The sequence below is a fragment of the Lepisma saccharinum genome, chromosome 26, assembly GCF_977018435.1.
Source record: "Lepisma saccharinum chromosome 26, izLepSacc3.1, whole genome shotgun sequence".
In the NCBI taxonomy this organism is placed as follows: Eukaryota; Metazoa; Arthropoda; class Insecta; order Zygentoma; family Lepismatidae; genus Lepisma; species Lepisma saccharinum.
In genome coordinates, this window is record NC_139254.1 from 27003058 (window position 1) to 27020467 (window position 17410).

Here is a 17410-nt window from a genome sequence, read left to right on the forward strand (position 1 = left end):
AGGTGCAGTTGTTGCGTGAGATTAAGCCAGATGACAAGCCGAAAGGATATTCATTTGCCCTCTGTACAACAAACGGAACTCATGTGGAGCTATACTGAACTGTAACTGCTTTCAATAAAACTTGGTGAGTTTGCCTTCAAAATGGGTTTCTGGCTACTCCTTACCATGTTAAAATAACACACTGTACACTACCAAAACTACTTTTCTACATAATCACCAGGTCTGTTCAAATATTTGTCATAGCTTGACATGGATTTTTCTATAACTTGTTGGAATAATTCCCGTCCAACATTTAATACATTCTTGCATTGCAATTTTAGTTTCCTGATCAGTATGATATCTCTACTTTGGAAGTTTTTCTTTCATAGACCCAAAAATATGAAAATTGCAGGGTGCAATTTCTGGATTATGAATCATTTCATCAACACATTCAACATTGTTCCTCATTGTCTCAGTTGATGGTTTTCCTTGCTGATAATTGTCCTCAATATCCATGAGCCCATTCTCGAACAACATTCACCATGTTGCAAATGACTGGCATGGAATTACTTTATCAACTTATTTTTTACTTTCCATTGTATATTTGCTTCATTTTGTATTGTGCATATAATTACTTTGTTTTTATAGTTCCTGACGTCCAACCTTCCATAAGCGAAAAGCATACTGAAAGAACAAATTCAAGTTTCACCGTTTATTGGGGTCCTCCAGAGAATTGTTCAGATTTGAATGGCTTCCTATATGGCTATAGGTACGAAGCATTCCCATTTGGCAATCATGTTCCTCTTGTTAGTGCAAGTACAAAAGATACTTCAGCAACTTTCACTGGACTTACTCCTCACACAGATTACGAAGTGAAAGTGTACCTAGTGACATCTGGCGGCTGGAATGTGAACCTTCCTCTTATAATCCCAGCTAGCACAAGAGCAACAAGTAAGTGTGTCAAGTTAATAAACCATCAGGTTTTAGTTGTGATCAATGATATCATTAAAATTTGAAATCTGCTGATTTTGCTATCTCCATGTCAACTGTGAATTGTAATTATTATTATTTTTTTTTTACTTATCATAATTGGATGAAATATATTATATGTTTTGAAACAAAAGAGATATAGTCTAACAATTCCAGGTAGCAGTGATTAATTTAACTACAGTAAATATTCTTACTTAGTAATATTGAAGAGAGTTCTTAAGTGAGATTAAAACGTTTACAAGGTTTCTTGCCTGGCCCACCCATGCTTTATGTCTGTTCTGAGGCTTGGTGCACTCCGTACTTGGCTCTGATTTGTATAGGGGTAATCTTTCTTGTATGGCAATTCACGTAGGTTGCAACAAGTTAACATAATTATATAATTAACCCTTTCAGGCCCCTTGTGTACAATTGTACACATTAACTTTCTTACCGTGTAAAGTAATGTTTGCAGAATATATGCTCCATCCAGTACCATTGTTTATTTTTGTAGACATTATTCTTCTCAAATAAGTGCTGCCCAGAGGCATGGCGTGCATGTAACCGATGTTATCACAGGTAACAGGAAAATGTAAAAGAATTAAATTATTTCAATAAAAAAACAACATTGTTAAATACGTTAACCAACAATGTTGCAGTCGAGTGTATATTGCAGAGGACATTTTTTCTGCAGACAACAAAAGTGAAGAGGGAGGCCATGCCACTACCCTCAAGAGATAATAAGAGGAAAGAGCGCCAATGCAAGGGAAAGGCAGTTAAAGACTTTGGGGCAAGTGTGCTATGGGGTTATTCATATTCCTGTTCAGGGACCCAGTTACCGGTCAGGCATGCCGGACACAGGCCAGTGTTGTCACATTGGATTGGCAGAAAAGAGCTAAATCCTGCATAAAATGGGGATACCATTTCGGTGAAACAGCTAGAGGTAGACTAGAAAGCCAAGGCTGAATTTTACTACAATTGAGACCAGTTAGGTAATAGACGAAAAAATAGTTACTTGGTGAAGTTCATGATTTGGACAAATCTTGCTCCAAAATACTAAGTTGGCAACAGCAGTACACAGAGATGGACTTCCCTTCAAACCGCTGGAGGAGTGAAATTCTTTGGTCTGCTCACCGCAGAAACGTCAAACTGACCCAAGAAATGTGTGGTTCTTCTTCCCTTTTCCAGCTCTTTGCAAAGAAACAGAGATGAAGAATTTACAAGACTCAAGCACTATTCACTGGATTTTTGCAAGCCAGCCAGAGCAGCATAGACACGCACCTGTCAACAAGTGCAGATTAGTGCATCTTATGTTTATGGATTTTAATTTGAAATCTTTACATACCAGGTGGGCTAAAAAGTTCGTAGGCTGACTCATAGATGGCGTTACTAGAATTAAATCCATGTGATTTTTACTTAGTACTAACCTTCAAAAGATACGTGTATAAATTTCACAGCTGCCGGATAATTAGTTCGTGAGATATAGCATTGTGAGTGAAGCAGCTTTTGTTATTGTGAAAAAATGGATAAAAAAGAATTTCGTGTGTTTAATAAAGCATTGCTTTTTGGCGAAAAAAAATACTGTTGAAGTCAAGGCTTGGCTTGATAAACATTATTCGGACTCTGCACCAGGAAAATCAACTGTTGAGAAGTGGTTTGCTAAATTTAAACGAGGCAAAATGAGCATCGAAGACGATGCATGCAGTGGACGCCCCAAAGAGGCTGTTACCGACGAAAACATCAAAAAAGTCCACAAAATAATTTTAAATGATCGTAAAGTGAAGTTGATCGAGATAGCTGATACTTTACATAGCATTGTTGGAGCGTTTATAGGATGAAATCACGAAAAAACGGCCCCATTTGAAGAAGAAAAAAGTGCTGTTTCATCAAGACAATGCACCGTGTCACAAATCAATGAAAACGATGGCAAAATTATATGAATTAGACTACGAATTGCTTCCCCATCCACCATATTCTCCAGATCTGGCCCCCAGTGACTTTTTCCTGTTTGCAGACCTTAAAAGAATGCACTGATGAAGAGGTAATCGCCGAAACTGAGGCCTATTTTGAGGCTAAAGAGAAATCGTACTATAAAAATGGCATCGAAAAATTGTATTACCGCTATAATCATTGTATCGCCCTCGAAGGCAACTATATTGAATAATAAAATCGAATTTTGTCAAAAAAAATATTTTTTACTATGTTAGCGTACGAACTTTTCAGCCCACCTGGTATACTGGTTCCTTTCCATGTTGTGTGCATAATGAAAGTCTGAGGATATTGTTAGAATAACTTTACGTTTCTACAAATGTACACATTTCTACTCAGAGCTAGTGAATGCAGCATACTCAGCCTGTACTGCATTGCAAGTCTCAAGTTTAAGTACTTGCTTCAAGTAGCTCGTTTCATTCATTATGAACAATTTTATTGTTCGTAATCACTTTCTTGGTTATATTGTTGTAAATGTGTCACATTGTTATTATAGTTAATTGAGAATCGCAGTAAGTAAAATATATGTAGTTTACCAAAAAAAATATGTAAATATGAGAAATATTTGTAATTGATTGATTTGCTTTATTTTACTTCGCATTTATGCCACTTTGGGCTAATTGTGCTAAGTGATGACATGATGAAATTGATGAATGAACACTCACAAACATCCATGCCCAGGCCGGGATTCAAACCAGGGACCCCTGGCATCGTAGTGCGATGTGCTAACCACTTCGACACTGGGGTCAGCAGAAATATTTGTAATTGTCAGTTGAAAACCTACTTCAAAATAACTGTAATTAAATGTTTTACACTTTATTGCAATAATTGTAGATTTCAATAGCTAAGTATATAAATAATAATGAAGCTTATACAGGTTGCAATTGAAAACACTGTAGTCTAACATAGTATGTAATTATTAAATTTAGGATTTATTGTGAGATTTAGAGCCCACAGAGAGCTCATATGCGAAAATATAAATTAATGTTAAGAAAATAGAAACAGAATTGATAAATGATGGTAATTTTTTTAAAAAAAATATATACATTACATTTATTACGTTATAAAGAAAACAACATTCCCATGAGAACTTAAGGTGTGCATTATCTTTATCCTCTTGTCATTTTGTGTACAATTGTACATATCATGCTGTTACCATGGTAACAATAAAAATATTCAATTAACATGATTTTTCATATCCATATGTTGCAAATACACCATTTATACATAAAAATAATTTTTGAATGATAATCCTTAATTCGGGACTGAAAGGGATTAGCTACAAAATACCAAGAGACAACAGATAACCTTTGCGAAACCTTATTGTTATAGGGGATAATTACCTTGTCAAGCAACTGTAAAATCAAAATCTAAAAATTTTTAAATTTTCTATTTTAATTAACGTAAATTTAAATATATAGAACCTGTATCCAGTAGTTGTGATGTGTTTGTGTGTGTCTTGTGTAGTAGTTGTGCTATCTAATGTGTTTGTGTTCGTCTTATGTAGTAATTGTGCTGTCTAATGTGTTTGTGTTTGTCTTGTGTAGTAGTTCCTCCATTCATATTGGGGGTTAGGCATAGAGCTGACAACTCTGCACTGTAAAAAAAAATGTCAAGAAACAGCAATATAAGGCCATGGATGTTCCCAAGGTAAAATATTCCGGAGGTAAAATAGTCCCTCGTTCAGATCTCCGGGTGGGGACTACTTTGGGAGGTCCCTGGACTAAGGATAAGATCTACATTAGGAATAAGGATATTAAATTAGGCACCTGGAATGTTCTGAGCCTTTATCGGCCTGGGGCATTTCAGTGTACAGTTAATGAGATAGTTAAGTATAAATTAGATGTAGTACCTGTCCAGGAAGTTAGGTGGCCAGGAGAAGGGAATTGTAAAACTAAAAATTATACTTTTTTCTATGGTGGTACTGAAAATCATAATTTTGGAACAGGCTTTTTCATAAATAATAGAATTATCTCGGCTCTTAAAACAGTAGAATTTATTAATGATATGATATCATATGCAGTTTTACAGGGTAGGTGGTGTAAAATTATTTTAATAAACATACATGCACCAACAGAAGATAAAGATGATAATACTAAAGATGATTTTTATACAGAGTTAGAACAGGTCTTTGATAAATTTTCTCAGTATGATATGAAAATTCTGTTAGGTGACTGTAATGCACAGATTGGCAAAGAAGAGACATTTAAACCCACGATTGGTAAAGAAAGTCTTCATGAATTAGATAATGGTATAAGATTGATTACTTTTGCAACCTCAAAGAATTTAATTGTGAAAAGTACCACTTTTAAACATAAAGATATCCATAAATATACCTGGTCTTCTCCAGATGGTAAAACTCATAATCAGATAGATCATATTCTCATTGATAAGAGAAGGCATACTCAGTGGCGTCTCATGGCCTCAAATTTGGCCGGGGCTTATTTTTTAAAGAATTTAAAATATAATGACAATTCACATGAATTACAATAAATAGGTATTTTTTTCTTCTAGACTACAAAACTGGACTTACTTTTTTGAAAGAATTTAAAATGTAATGACAAATTACATGAATTACAAAAATAAACGGGTATTTATCTTCTTCTAAACTACAAAACTGGACTTATTTTTTTAAAGAATTTAAAATATAATGACAATTCACATGATTACAAAAGAAACAGGTATTTTTGTGAAACATACCTTTCTACAAACCTTGGCTCCTGTTCTTCTGCTCAGCAAATTTTGTTATTACTTTTTCGTTGAAGCCATCTATGTTTGATATGTATTCTTTCTCTATTGTAAGCAAGTGCCAAGGCATTTGGTCTGTCTTGTCACATTGCATTTCTTAAGCAGGTTTTAATACGCTTCAATTTGCTGAAACATCGTTCAGATTCAGCTGTTGCCACTGGAGTTATTAAAACCATGTTTGTCATTTTTACTGTTTCTGAAAAGGTACCCTCTAAATAATTTTAAATAAAAAATGAATGCAATCTACTGATAGAGTTTATGTTTTTCAACTCTTCACTACAATAAAGAACACAAAGTTCCCTCTTTAGTTCTCCCTCTTCTATGAAGGGATAATAAATCTGGGAAGATGCCTCTGTTTAAAGATTGTTCTCTTTCATTATGTCCTTGTAGAGCAAGTTCATGTCGACCACAGAATTTTAAGCAATCTATAATTCTATTTAATATATGCCTATTTTTCCGGACAAATTCATTGCATCTTGTAATTGACAGCCTATGTCCTTCATCAATTTGTGTTCGAACATCAACCCTGCCAAAGTCACTCAAACATAGCGAATGAAAGCCACCACAACACTACAGTACAACATGCGTGATCGAACGCAACGCGAAGGAACTAGCTCCGAATCAGCACTCAAATCCATTGGACTCTCCCCTTCCCTCTCTGCTAGCATGTGACCTTCACTGTAGCGTAGGTGGGTGTAGGCCACGCCTTCCTTTGCGATGTGCCCCGGAGAAAGATAATTGACATCAATGCCGCTAGGAGCACAGTCGTATCCATTGCAGAAGACGACGAATTTACGTGGGTAAAAATCGCCTTTTAAAAGACTGTGTGATAGTTGTGCATTATGGTGATTGATAATTACGTCAATACGTCCATTTTTCTTTAGGAGCTAAGCCCCGGAAGCCCAAAGGGACGAGATGCCACTGGGCATACTAGTATAATTGACGTTCGTACACATAGAGGTGCTGACTGTGCCAGTGACCATTATTTAGTAATTGCTAAATTAAGAGAAAGACTCTCAGTGATAAATCATAAGCAACAAAATCTAAAAGTTATAAAATTTCAAACAGGAAAGTTTGCTGATGAAAGAATTAAGAAAGATTACCAAATTAAACTGTCAAATAGATTTGATGTTTTGCAGGATTTAAATGATGATCAAAATATAAATGAAACAGACATAAATAAGAATTGGGAGCACATACGTAATGCAATAGAATCAGCAGCTAAAGAAAGTATAGGATACCATAAACCGAGAAAAAGTAAGCCATGGTGTGATAATGAATGTCATAATCTAATAGAAATAAGAAATCAGGCTAGACTTAGGTGGTTAAATAACTCTGATGATACAAATCTAAACAATTATAATAGAATAAGGCGAGAAGTTAACCGCACATTTAGAAGTAAAAAAAGAGATTACTTGAAAAGCAAAATTAACGAAATTGAAACAAACAGCAAAAATAAAAATATCAGAGATTTATATAAAGGTGTAAATGAATTTAGAAAGGGGTGGCAACCTAAAGTAAACTTGATAAAAGATAAAGACGGTGATTTTCTAGCTGACCCAAGCGATATTCTAAATAGATGGAAGAACTACTTTAATGACCTTTTAAATGTCCATGTAGGAGATAAATCAGAAGTAAATGAAGTACACACAGCAGAACCTTTAGTTCCAGAACCTAACTTGACTGAAGTTAAAGATGCTATTAAAAGGCGAAAGAATAACAAAGCACCTGGCATTGATTTAATACCAGCTGAGTTAATTAAATATGGTGGAAATTCATTAATATGTCAAATTCATAAATTAATTTGCTTAATATGGAATAAAGAAGAAATCCCTCAACAGTGGAAAGAATCCATAATTGTTCCTGTGTTTAAAAAAGGTGATAAAATGAACTGCAATAATTACCGTGGAATTTCTCTACTCTCAACAACATACAAAATATTGTCTAACATTCTTTTAACAAGACTAACCCCATATGCTAATGAAATTATAGGTGATTATCAATGTGGATTTAAACGTAACAGATCAACTACAGATCAAATTTTTCACATCAGACAGACACTTGAAAAAAAGTGGGAATATAATCAAAATGTCCATCAGCTGTTCATTGATTTCAAAAAAGCATATGATTCGGTCAAAGAGATAAATTATATAATATATTAGTAGAGTTTGGAATACCTAAGAAGCTTGTTAGTATGATAAAAATATGCACCAGTGAAACAGAAAGTAAAATTCGTGTGGGTATTAATATGTCTGACAAATTTACAATTCATGATGGGTTAAAACAAGGAGATGCATTATCTCCATTGCTCTTTAATTTTGCCTTAGAATATGCTGTTAGGAAGGTAAAAGAAACTAAAGAAGGACTAAAAAATGCATTATAAATCGAGTTAACCTAGTGGTTCCCAAAGTGTCATGGCACCCTGGGGCATTGTGGCTGGCTTACAAGGGTGCGGCGAAATGTTCCAATATTTTCACTGAAATGACACACTTACTTGTTAGTCTACACATGGTTTTAGATGATTGTTCCAAATATATGCTTATTTAGTACTTTTTACACATAAAATATTTCTGAATATGAAATATGTGTTAATTTTTTTAACTGAAGGCAAGCAAGCTAACTGCACTAACTGTACATTGCAAGTGTTAGGCAGGCCTACATTCTGACTTGGGTGCTGCGGAAAGATCTTGAAACACTAAGGGTTCCGTGAAATGAAAAAAGTTTGGGAACTCCTGGAATAACATATTAAAAAATATTACAATAAAGAAATTAACACTGCCCTGACATGGGGGCAGCGTAACAACAGGGTGGAAAAAAGTATGGAGACTGGGGACTTAAAAATATTTCAACAACATAAAATTGATCTATATATATATATATATATATATATATAAATCTAAATCAGTAACTTTTCAAAAACTTTTATTAGACTAGTAATAAAAAAACAAAGAAATGAAATTACAATAAGTGCTCAAAGTTGCTTCATTTTGCCTCAATACATATGCAAAGTTGTCGCTGATAATTACTGACAATGGTTGGATACTGTTCGACAGTAGTTTTGTCCCATTCACATTGTAAAGATATTTTGAGCGAGTCCACTAATTTGGACTGAACATAAAGCAGGGTTGCCCACCCCGTGTGTGGGGGGGATTATGGTGCAGACTGCGCCATCGAAATTTTTGGGGGGATTTTTTTTTACCTTCAAATAATATAAAATTCAACATTTATATATTTTTCTAAAATATATGTGAAAGGTTTAAACCTTAAATCCACCATATTGAATCCATTAGATGAAGAAAATAAAGTGTATAGGGTCAGGGGTGCCCACAGGTGGGTTTCTGGATGCATGTTGTGTCTCCTCAAGTTTGGGGCTGGGGGGGGGGTATTTTTATGATTGAAATTTGACGTGAACAATGTAGCATTGGACACAAGTTGAACTAGATTATCAATTAACCATTGGTGCTATATAGATATCAATTTGTAGACTTCCAAGGGAATTGTAACAGGTAATATGTATTATTGGGGGGGGGAGCAATATCCAAATCTTACATATTAGGCCTTAAATTGACACTTGAATTCTGGGGGGGATTGAGAATTAAATGCTGGGGAGGGGGACAATACATCCAACTCTTCAATATCAGTGTTAAGTCTTCGATTATGGCGGGTATTTTAGTTATACCCTGGAGCAAGCGAACTAGAAAAAGTCTCTGTGTAAGTAATGACCTGAGATAACTCCACCAATGAACAAATGAGAGTATTGAGATTGCATGGAGGGGGGAGGAAGGAAGCGACTGCAGCTACCAGCCTTCCCAGCAGCGTGTATTGCTTCTCTCTGCCCAGTCGATTTCCCCCACTTCCCTGACAATATGCGTGACCTTGCTCCAAAGATTTCCGGGACAGAGTATAGGGGGAATTGAGTATTAAATTGAGGGGGTATCCAATTCTTGTGTATTACTCGTGTCTTAGACTGTTGTGTAAATTCTGGTGTGGGGACTGAGAATTATTTGTTTTGGAGGAGGCAATATCCACTCTTCAATATAAACAGTAAGTCTAAAATTGTCATGGAAATTTTGGTGGGAGGATTGAGTATTAAATTTAAGGGTTGAGATATGAAGCTCTTGATAAAGAGTTAAGTTTTGGATTGTCAAGGGATTTCTGTAGTGGGGGGAGAGTTCAAATATTATATCACAGACAAACACACATTTTTGGTGCCGAATGGTTCGAAAAGAGTAACTATCGCAAGATCATAAGAAAGTATTGACACCCCATTAAATTAATATTCTTTAAAGCCTGCAAAGAAATGGATGTAAAAATTGTCTTGCTCGCTTCGCTCGCAATTGTGTTATACTTAAATGTGTGTTTGACATTTTAGTCGGGTGAATGTGAAGTTTTATACTATCGCTACATTACAAGACATTGACGATATTCTCGATATTGATTAATAACATCACTTCTTAAAATATAGTGCTTAGTGTTGGAATACTGCTTAATTTAGAGCACATGCATCATTTGGATGGTGTACTTCTATTAGCAATATTATTGTATTATTGATTTCCTGTATGCTGTATTGTAGTTGTACTAAGTCTACTTCATATGTTAACGCCTTGCACATTACCCGATAAAACAGAAAAATAAATATTATCGAATTCACATTTATAACTTCTTGTCACTGGACAATGTTACGTTAACAAGTGAAATTTACATTGAAGATAAAATCCATGTAATTATTGCTATGGATTACCAAAATAATTATATTTACATCAAGCAGAAGGGGCGAGTTCTTTGAAGGAGGAACCATATTATATTCTTGCCCTGAGCTTAGAAATTTCTAACTAGTTTTCTGTAATGTCTCGTGAAACAATAATTGAATTGGTCACATGGCTGCAGCATGTTATTTGGTTTCCCTGGTTGAATTTTCTAACTTAAGTTGTGTAACAATGTGTGTTAAATGTGTAAAGTAAAAGTAAAAGTAAAGCGTTTCCCTGTGCGTAGCACCACGCCATGAAGGCGTATAGGGGTGTGGGTTTAACGCCCCACACTTTCTTGATCCGCTTATGAGTGGGGATGATGTGATCAGCATCATGCCCCTGACCACCTTTACCCCCCAGGGTTTCCCCCAGGTACCCATGTTATTTGATGCTGGGTGGGCGCTGGGGCCACTTCGAAGGTTAGAAAAGTTCCCGGAGTGATGGGCATTCCTGTTTAGGGAAAAGGGACAGATAAATTATAGTGTCCAGTAAAGCTAAACAAATTTACTGTGAGTAGACACGCTGTCGTAATTAAATACTTTATAGAGATTATAGCATGGTTTGAGGGGACGAATGACATGATTCGGGGCCCAGTAGGATGCATTATATGTTTTGTGGGAGAGCATGTTAAATGATTTGGGGGAATAGATGAGAAGATTTGGGGGGATTGCGCCATTGGCCTTGCAGGGGATGGGCACCCCTGATGTTAAGGGTGTTTTCCATTTGCACAAATGCCACCCCAAATCATCACAACTCTTGCAGCAGCAGAATTATTCTGTCTCTTCTTCAGTAATTGACAGTCGTGCACACGCTCTATGGTGAAAATCATCTCATAAGTAAAAATTACTTTATGAAGACAATCAACCACCAGTGACCAACCAAAGCAAACGATGTGCTTTTTCTAACTGCTATTGTTTCATTTAATTGGCGAGGAAGTGAACGCAACACACTTTGCATGGACCTCCGCAGGATTTTTTCCAGGGAGGCACAAGCATGGTAACTTCTCTCCAGGGGGGAGGGTAAACGAGACATATACCCCCATAAAAGTGCTACCCCCTAAAAAAAACACTTATTAGGATTAGCTATCATGTTCCTGCAACACCTTTCCAATAATTAACATAAATTGCTGTGAATGAAATTAAATATATGTGTGTAATATATATGTTTATTGTAACATCCATGAGCCGTTACCCCCCATTTCCCCCTTCCAGATGCCCATGACTTTTTGCAGTGTAAAAGTAAACGAGGAATTTTTAAAAAAGTAAACATTAAATAAACAAAAATAGCACAAGAAAAATAGCTTAAAATGAAGTCTCCAAACTTTTTCACCACCCTGTATATATTCTTACATGGTATAAGAGAATATAGTTAAATATGGTGTCCTGCATAATCATTGTAATAAAAATAAAAGAAATGTATTTGCTAAGTGCTTAATTTATTTCTCCTAATTCTAACATTAGCACCAGGACCAGTTGAAAACCTAGCTGTTTACAAGAAAGGTCGCAGAATGCTAGGAGTAAGGTGGACAAAACCAAACCAAGTATTTGGGGATCTGGAATCTTTCAAAATCACTTACCACAAGGAGAGTGATGGGGATATGTTGACTGTTGTAATTCCTCCTCAACCATGTTCACTGTGGAACAATATGTATTGCCATACTTTATCATCATTAACACCTGAAGAGGAGTATGTGGTAACCGTAAGTTCATTTCTGCTGTTATTGCTAGATTAAATTCGTGTTTTGTTCAGGAAAGATTGACGTGAGAAGATTTTGTATGTTATTTTAATTACTTTCACTATTACTTGAAAAGCAAATATTGATTAATAAATAGTATTACTGATATATATATATGTTGTTTATATTTTTTTCACTGCAAAGATAAACAGCAGCATGTCTTGTGAGACTCCATTGTATTAATTATCTCTCTGTGTTTCTCATGTAAAACATTTACATTTGGCAAAAGTTTATTTACTTTATGTTCTAAGTTTTCCCTGTATCTTTTGATGTTGATGAGACATGTCATTTCACTGGATATATATTCTACCCTCTTTCACCTACATCCTTACTGTCATCACTATCCAATATTGATATGAGATACGTTATTTTCTTGAGTTTTTAATGCATAAAGCTAAGAATATGTTTTTGACATTAGGTGTCCTATGATTAGTTAATAGTCTACTACTTCTGTAGTAAATTCATTAACTTTTGCTTACTCGATTTTTATGCTCTTATTGTTAATAAAATTGTTTCAAAAGATAAAATAAAATAAAATATTTCTATTTTGAATCCTTGAAGGTGTCAGCCAGAAATACAGAAGTTGATGAAGATGGGGAGCAAGCTACCATTGTTGCTATAACAAAGGAGGGAGGTATGTTATTTCATAGATGAATTAAGTGTGAGTAAGAATGGGACATTTAATTCCAACCAAGATGTTTCAACATAGGTAATGCTCACTTTTTACATGTAGGTTTTCTTCCTCAAGCTTTATATCATGTGGTTTCCACAGGAGTCTGGACAAGGTTTGAATTGAAGCATGATTAAAATTAGATTGTCCCAGTAGTGTGCGGTGACCATTTAGATAGCCGAAGCACTGAATATATAATTTTTAAACAAACAATAGTATATCAAGGGGCCTTGATAAAAACCCTGCACACGACTGCTTTGCAACATTTTAGTCTTTCACGGGCTCCGCAAAAATGCCCCTCGACAATTTCGGGGAGTCTAAGTACCCAGGAATTATGCAAAATTCGAATTGCATGCCGAAGCATGCTTTGGTAGCTTACCTTGTATGTACGCCACTGGATTGTCCAGTCAAATTATGTCCAGTCTACTAAGGAAGGCTAATGATATGGTGAAAACTTCAGAAAGTAAAAGTAAATGAAAAATTGTAGCACTGTCTGTGTGAAAATGTTGCCATGTGGTGTTAATTGTGCTTTATCTGAGATGTTTGAAACTAACAAGAAACCATCAAGTGTAAAGTAAATTATAATTCCCTCAAACCCCTTTTGGCATTTACAAGTGTAATTAAAGTTGTGTGATCGCCTTCTGAAACATTTCAAAACAAAATAAATTAACTCTATTTAGTTGATGTACACTTATAAGTAGGGCTCGGAAGTTGAAGACCTTAAAATAGCCAAAAAAGACCTATAAAAAGACCTAAAAATATATAAAAAAGGACCTAAAAACCGAAAAAAGGACGTATAAATGTGATCCAAATTAATTAATAACTTCAGTTTTAATTATATATTTAATGAATAAAAAAATACAAAATTCTGGTGGTATGGAACACACAATGCGAAAAAACTGAAAGCTTCAAAACAAGATAAAGTTGCCACTTACAGCACGATCTTCCAGACAACTTACGGTTTAAGGACCTTGCACCGTACCTGCTTCAGTCATCCATAAATATATATATTTTTTTTATTTCTTTACTACAGAAAGGATGTTTAAGAGGTGATGAACTAATGATGATTCGAATTGAGAAAGAGCAGTAAAAACGTAGTCGAAAGAAGGTGAAGTTGCAAAAAAAAGCCGTTAAGACCTAAAAAAAGGCTAAAAAAGAACCAATAAGCCAAAAAAGGCAAAAATGCACAAATAAAACCCACCTTTTTCTGGCCTACAATGACCTTGGGCCTCGTCTTCGGACACTAGGAAAAAAATGGATTTTTCCTCAACTTCCGAGCCCTACTTATAAGTTTCTGCCAAAAGGCTTTTTGTGCTAATAGCTACAATCCATTGTTTCTTGTAAGAGCATAAACACAAAACATTCTTAGGACTCAGCTCTGCCTTAAGGTAAACAATTGGACCACATGTATCTAGAAGTTTCTCCCTGGATAACTACTGTATTTATACTCTGTCCCAGGAATCTGTAGAGCAAGAGAACGAAAATGAGCAGTTACTCAAGTTGACTCAACCAATGTATGAGGGAGTGTGAAAGGTGGGGCATGAAGGTGCAATGCGATTGCAACTATCAACTGTTTACAGCAGCATGCACTACAACCTACACCTTGCACCAAACCCTAATTAGCCATGGAACCCCCTTCACACACACACAACACACATTAACAAACAAATCACCAGAGCCACTCCAATGTTACCCTCACCTCATGAAGATCAAACAAGCCCTTCAGTCCCTCCTCCCCATTCTTCACAGTAATCCTTACACCAGGATATCTTTCTTGGACCAACCCAGGGGCATCCTCCATTGTGCCCAAACTCAAGAACACCTTGGTCCGAAATACACCAACCCTCCTCACCCAAACACTCCCAAGCCAACAATAAAACCAGGTGCAAGGCCTGCACCATATTCATCACCTCTTCCACCATCCATATCCCCACTGCTGCTGGCAAGTTCTCTCTTCACCCGAAGGGCACCTGCATCTCCTCCAACCTTATTGCATACATCTTGATCTGTCAAATCTGTGGTGACTTCTATCTTGGCGAAACCTCTACCCCCTGAACCTCAGAATCAATAACCACCGTTCTTCAATTCAAAACTCTGATCTCACACCAACAGCCATAACACTACCTAAACGACTGTTTCTGTGTGGATATTATCCACTCCACAGACACCTCCTCCTGCAGGTGATAGGAAAGGACCTACATACTACTGCACACCCTGGACTAAATCTAGCCACCCAATAATCCCCCTCTCTTCTTCCTTCCTGAACTTCACCTACCACCAACCAATGTCATTTGTTGTCTTCTTCTGTGAACATGAGGCCAGGCTTCAATATATCGACTCCTATTTCTGTGTTTGGTGTTTACGTCTCCTGTTCTACAGTTTTTTGTTATCCACCCTTCCGGTTCTTTTTCTCATTCTATCCCTATGTTTTATATACGAGGGGTGACTGAAAAGTTCTCGGCCTTCCCATGAAGGGTGGTCCGGAGCTCAATCGTTCATGGCTATTTTTCAACATAGTCCCCTTTCAGCACCACACACTTTTGCCACTGGTGCTGCAGGCCCATGATACCTTCCTTGTAGAACATTTCATCCTGCATTGCAAAAAAGTTCCCCACTGCAGCCATGACGTCATTATCTGATGGAAAATGGGTTCCACCTAGGTGTTGCTTGAGCTTAGGGAACAGATGAAAGTCTGAGGGAGCCAAATCTGGCAAGTAGGGGGTGTGTGGAAATAGTTCGAAGCCCCAGGACTCGATGGTAGACATTACAATGCTGGACATGTGAGCCGGTGTCTTGGTGGAAAAGGACGCACTTCTTCAACAGTCCACGACGTTTCGCCTTGATGGCCTCCCGCAAACACTTCAGTTGAGCAGCATAATATGCACGTTTCACCGTTTCCCCCTTTTTGAGGTACTCAGCCAGGATGACACTCCTCGCATCCCAAAAAACAGAGACCATCACATTGCCAGCTGATGGCACTGACTTGAACTTTTTTGGGGTGGGGGAGGAGGAGTGTTTCCACTGTTTTGATTGAACCTTGGACTCTGGCTGAAAGTGGTGGACCCATGCTTCATCCAAGGTTACAAAACGTTGGAGAAATGTCACAGGATCAGCCTGAAGGAGGGTCAAGTTTGCTGCAGACAAGATGTGTCTCTGGCATTTGTTTTCAGCAGTCAACATTTTTGAGACCCACAGACATGACACCTTGTGCATGTCCAGCACAACTGTTAGGATGTGTCCAACGCATTCCTGTGACATGCCCACTTTCTCTGCGATGTAACATTCTGTCACATGCCGGCCTGCCATTACAAGATCCTGGATTGCTGTGATGTTTTCTTCAGTGCAGGCAGTTGCTGACCTTCCACTGGGAGGGGCATCCTGGACAGAGGTGTTCCCCCTCTTGAATTCCGCCATCCACTATTTCAGAGTGGAATAGGATGGGGCATCCTCCCCTAATGTTTCCATCATGTACTTGTGGATGTCCTGTCCACTCCTGCCCTTTTTCAGCAGGTATTGGATAACTGCACGATTGCTCACTTTATCCATTTTTCAGACAATGCTTACCTTCTTCACTTCAGACTTCAATATCTGAATCAGAAAAAAGCTATTAGTGGGAAATTTGGTATGGGGCTCACAAAGGCATGTACTATGATTAGCAAAAGAACTAACATTCGGCTAAGACAAATGCATCATGGGTAGGTCAAGAACTTTTCAGTCACCCCTCGTATATATGTATGTGTGTACTGTATCTACTCCATGATCAGGCAGCTCCACCATGAAATGTAGGAAAAACATTTTATTTGTGTAAGTGTTTACTGTCTCCTACCTCACATATTTTTGTGTGTGTGTATATGAAATTATGATGTTGCAGTACAAATTGAACTTTTTTTTTTGGATATAATCAAGATGATAGTTATAATATAATATACAACACAGAATTAATTGCAGCTCATAGATCAATGCAGAACTTACATTATCTTAACAATTTTTGCATTGAAAGTATTTTATATTATAAAAATACCATTGTTTCCTTGCAGTCCCAAGCAAACCAAGAAATTTACATCTTGTATCCAGGAATTCTACATCTATAACAGTTGAGTGGGATTATCCTGACCTTCTAAATGGAGTTCTCAGATCGTTTCTAATTAATTTTGATGAGATAGACTCTTATGATGCTTCAAGTTGCTGCACATATTACCCTATTAAGGAATATCCTGTGGCAGATGAAATGCCAAATTATCAATATGAGGTGAGTTCATAAATGTATTTGCTTTGATTTCATAGCCTGGTTTGAATAATAAATATTCCATGGCACAACAGCCCTTGAGGGCCAGGGCTTACCTACCAATTGCCAGCCTCACTTCCACGAGAACTGGGAAATCATCCAACCAGTTACGAGGTGACGTATGGTCAGCACGACAACCCAACCATTATTGTTGCAGGTTTTTATGACTGGGTTACACTACTCATTTGTAGCTCCACAATTTCCTCATGATGGTGGGTGGGCACTGATCCCATACACAGGCCAAAATCTCTTGATAAGAGTTATTAGCTTTCTCTAGGAGACTCGAACCT

General features: G+C 36.8%; 1 protein-coding gene across 1 annotated transcript in view; it reads left to right on the forward strand.

The window, feature by feature from the left end:
* The window catches only part of LOC145979603 (tenascin-N-like), a 121273-nt gene that overhangs the window by 92495 nt on the left and 11368 nt on the right, over nucleotides 1-17410 (forward strand). The window contains exons 14-17 of the mRNA XM_083112569.1: nucleotides 628-930; nucleotides 11891-12129; nucleotides 12727-12799; nucleotides 16873-17084. Coding sequence (XP_082968695.1) covers nucleotides 628-930; nucleotides 11891-12129; nucleotides 12727-12799; nucleotides 16873-17084 — 827 coding nt within the window. The remainder of the gene's footprint in view (nucleotides 1-627; nucleotides 931-11890; nucleotides 12130-12726; nucleotides 12800-16872; nucleotides 17085-17410) is intronic.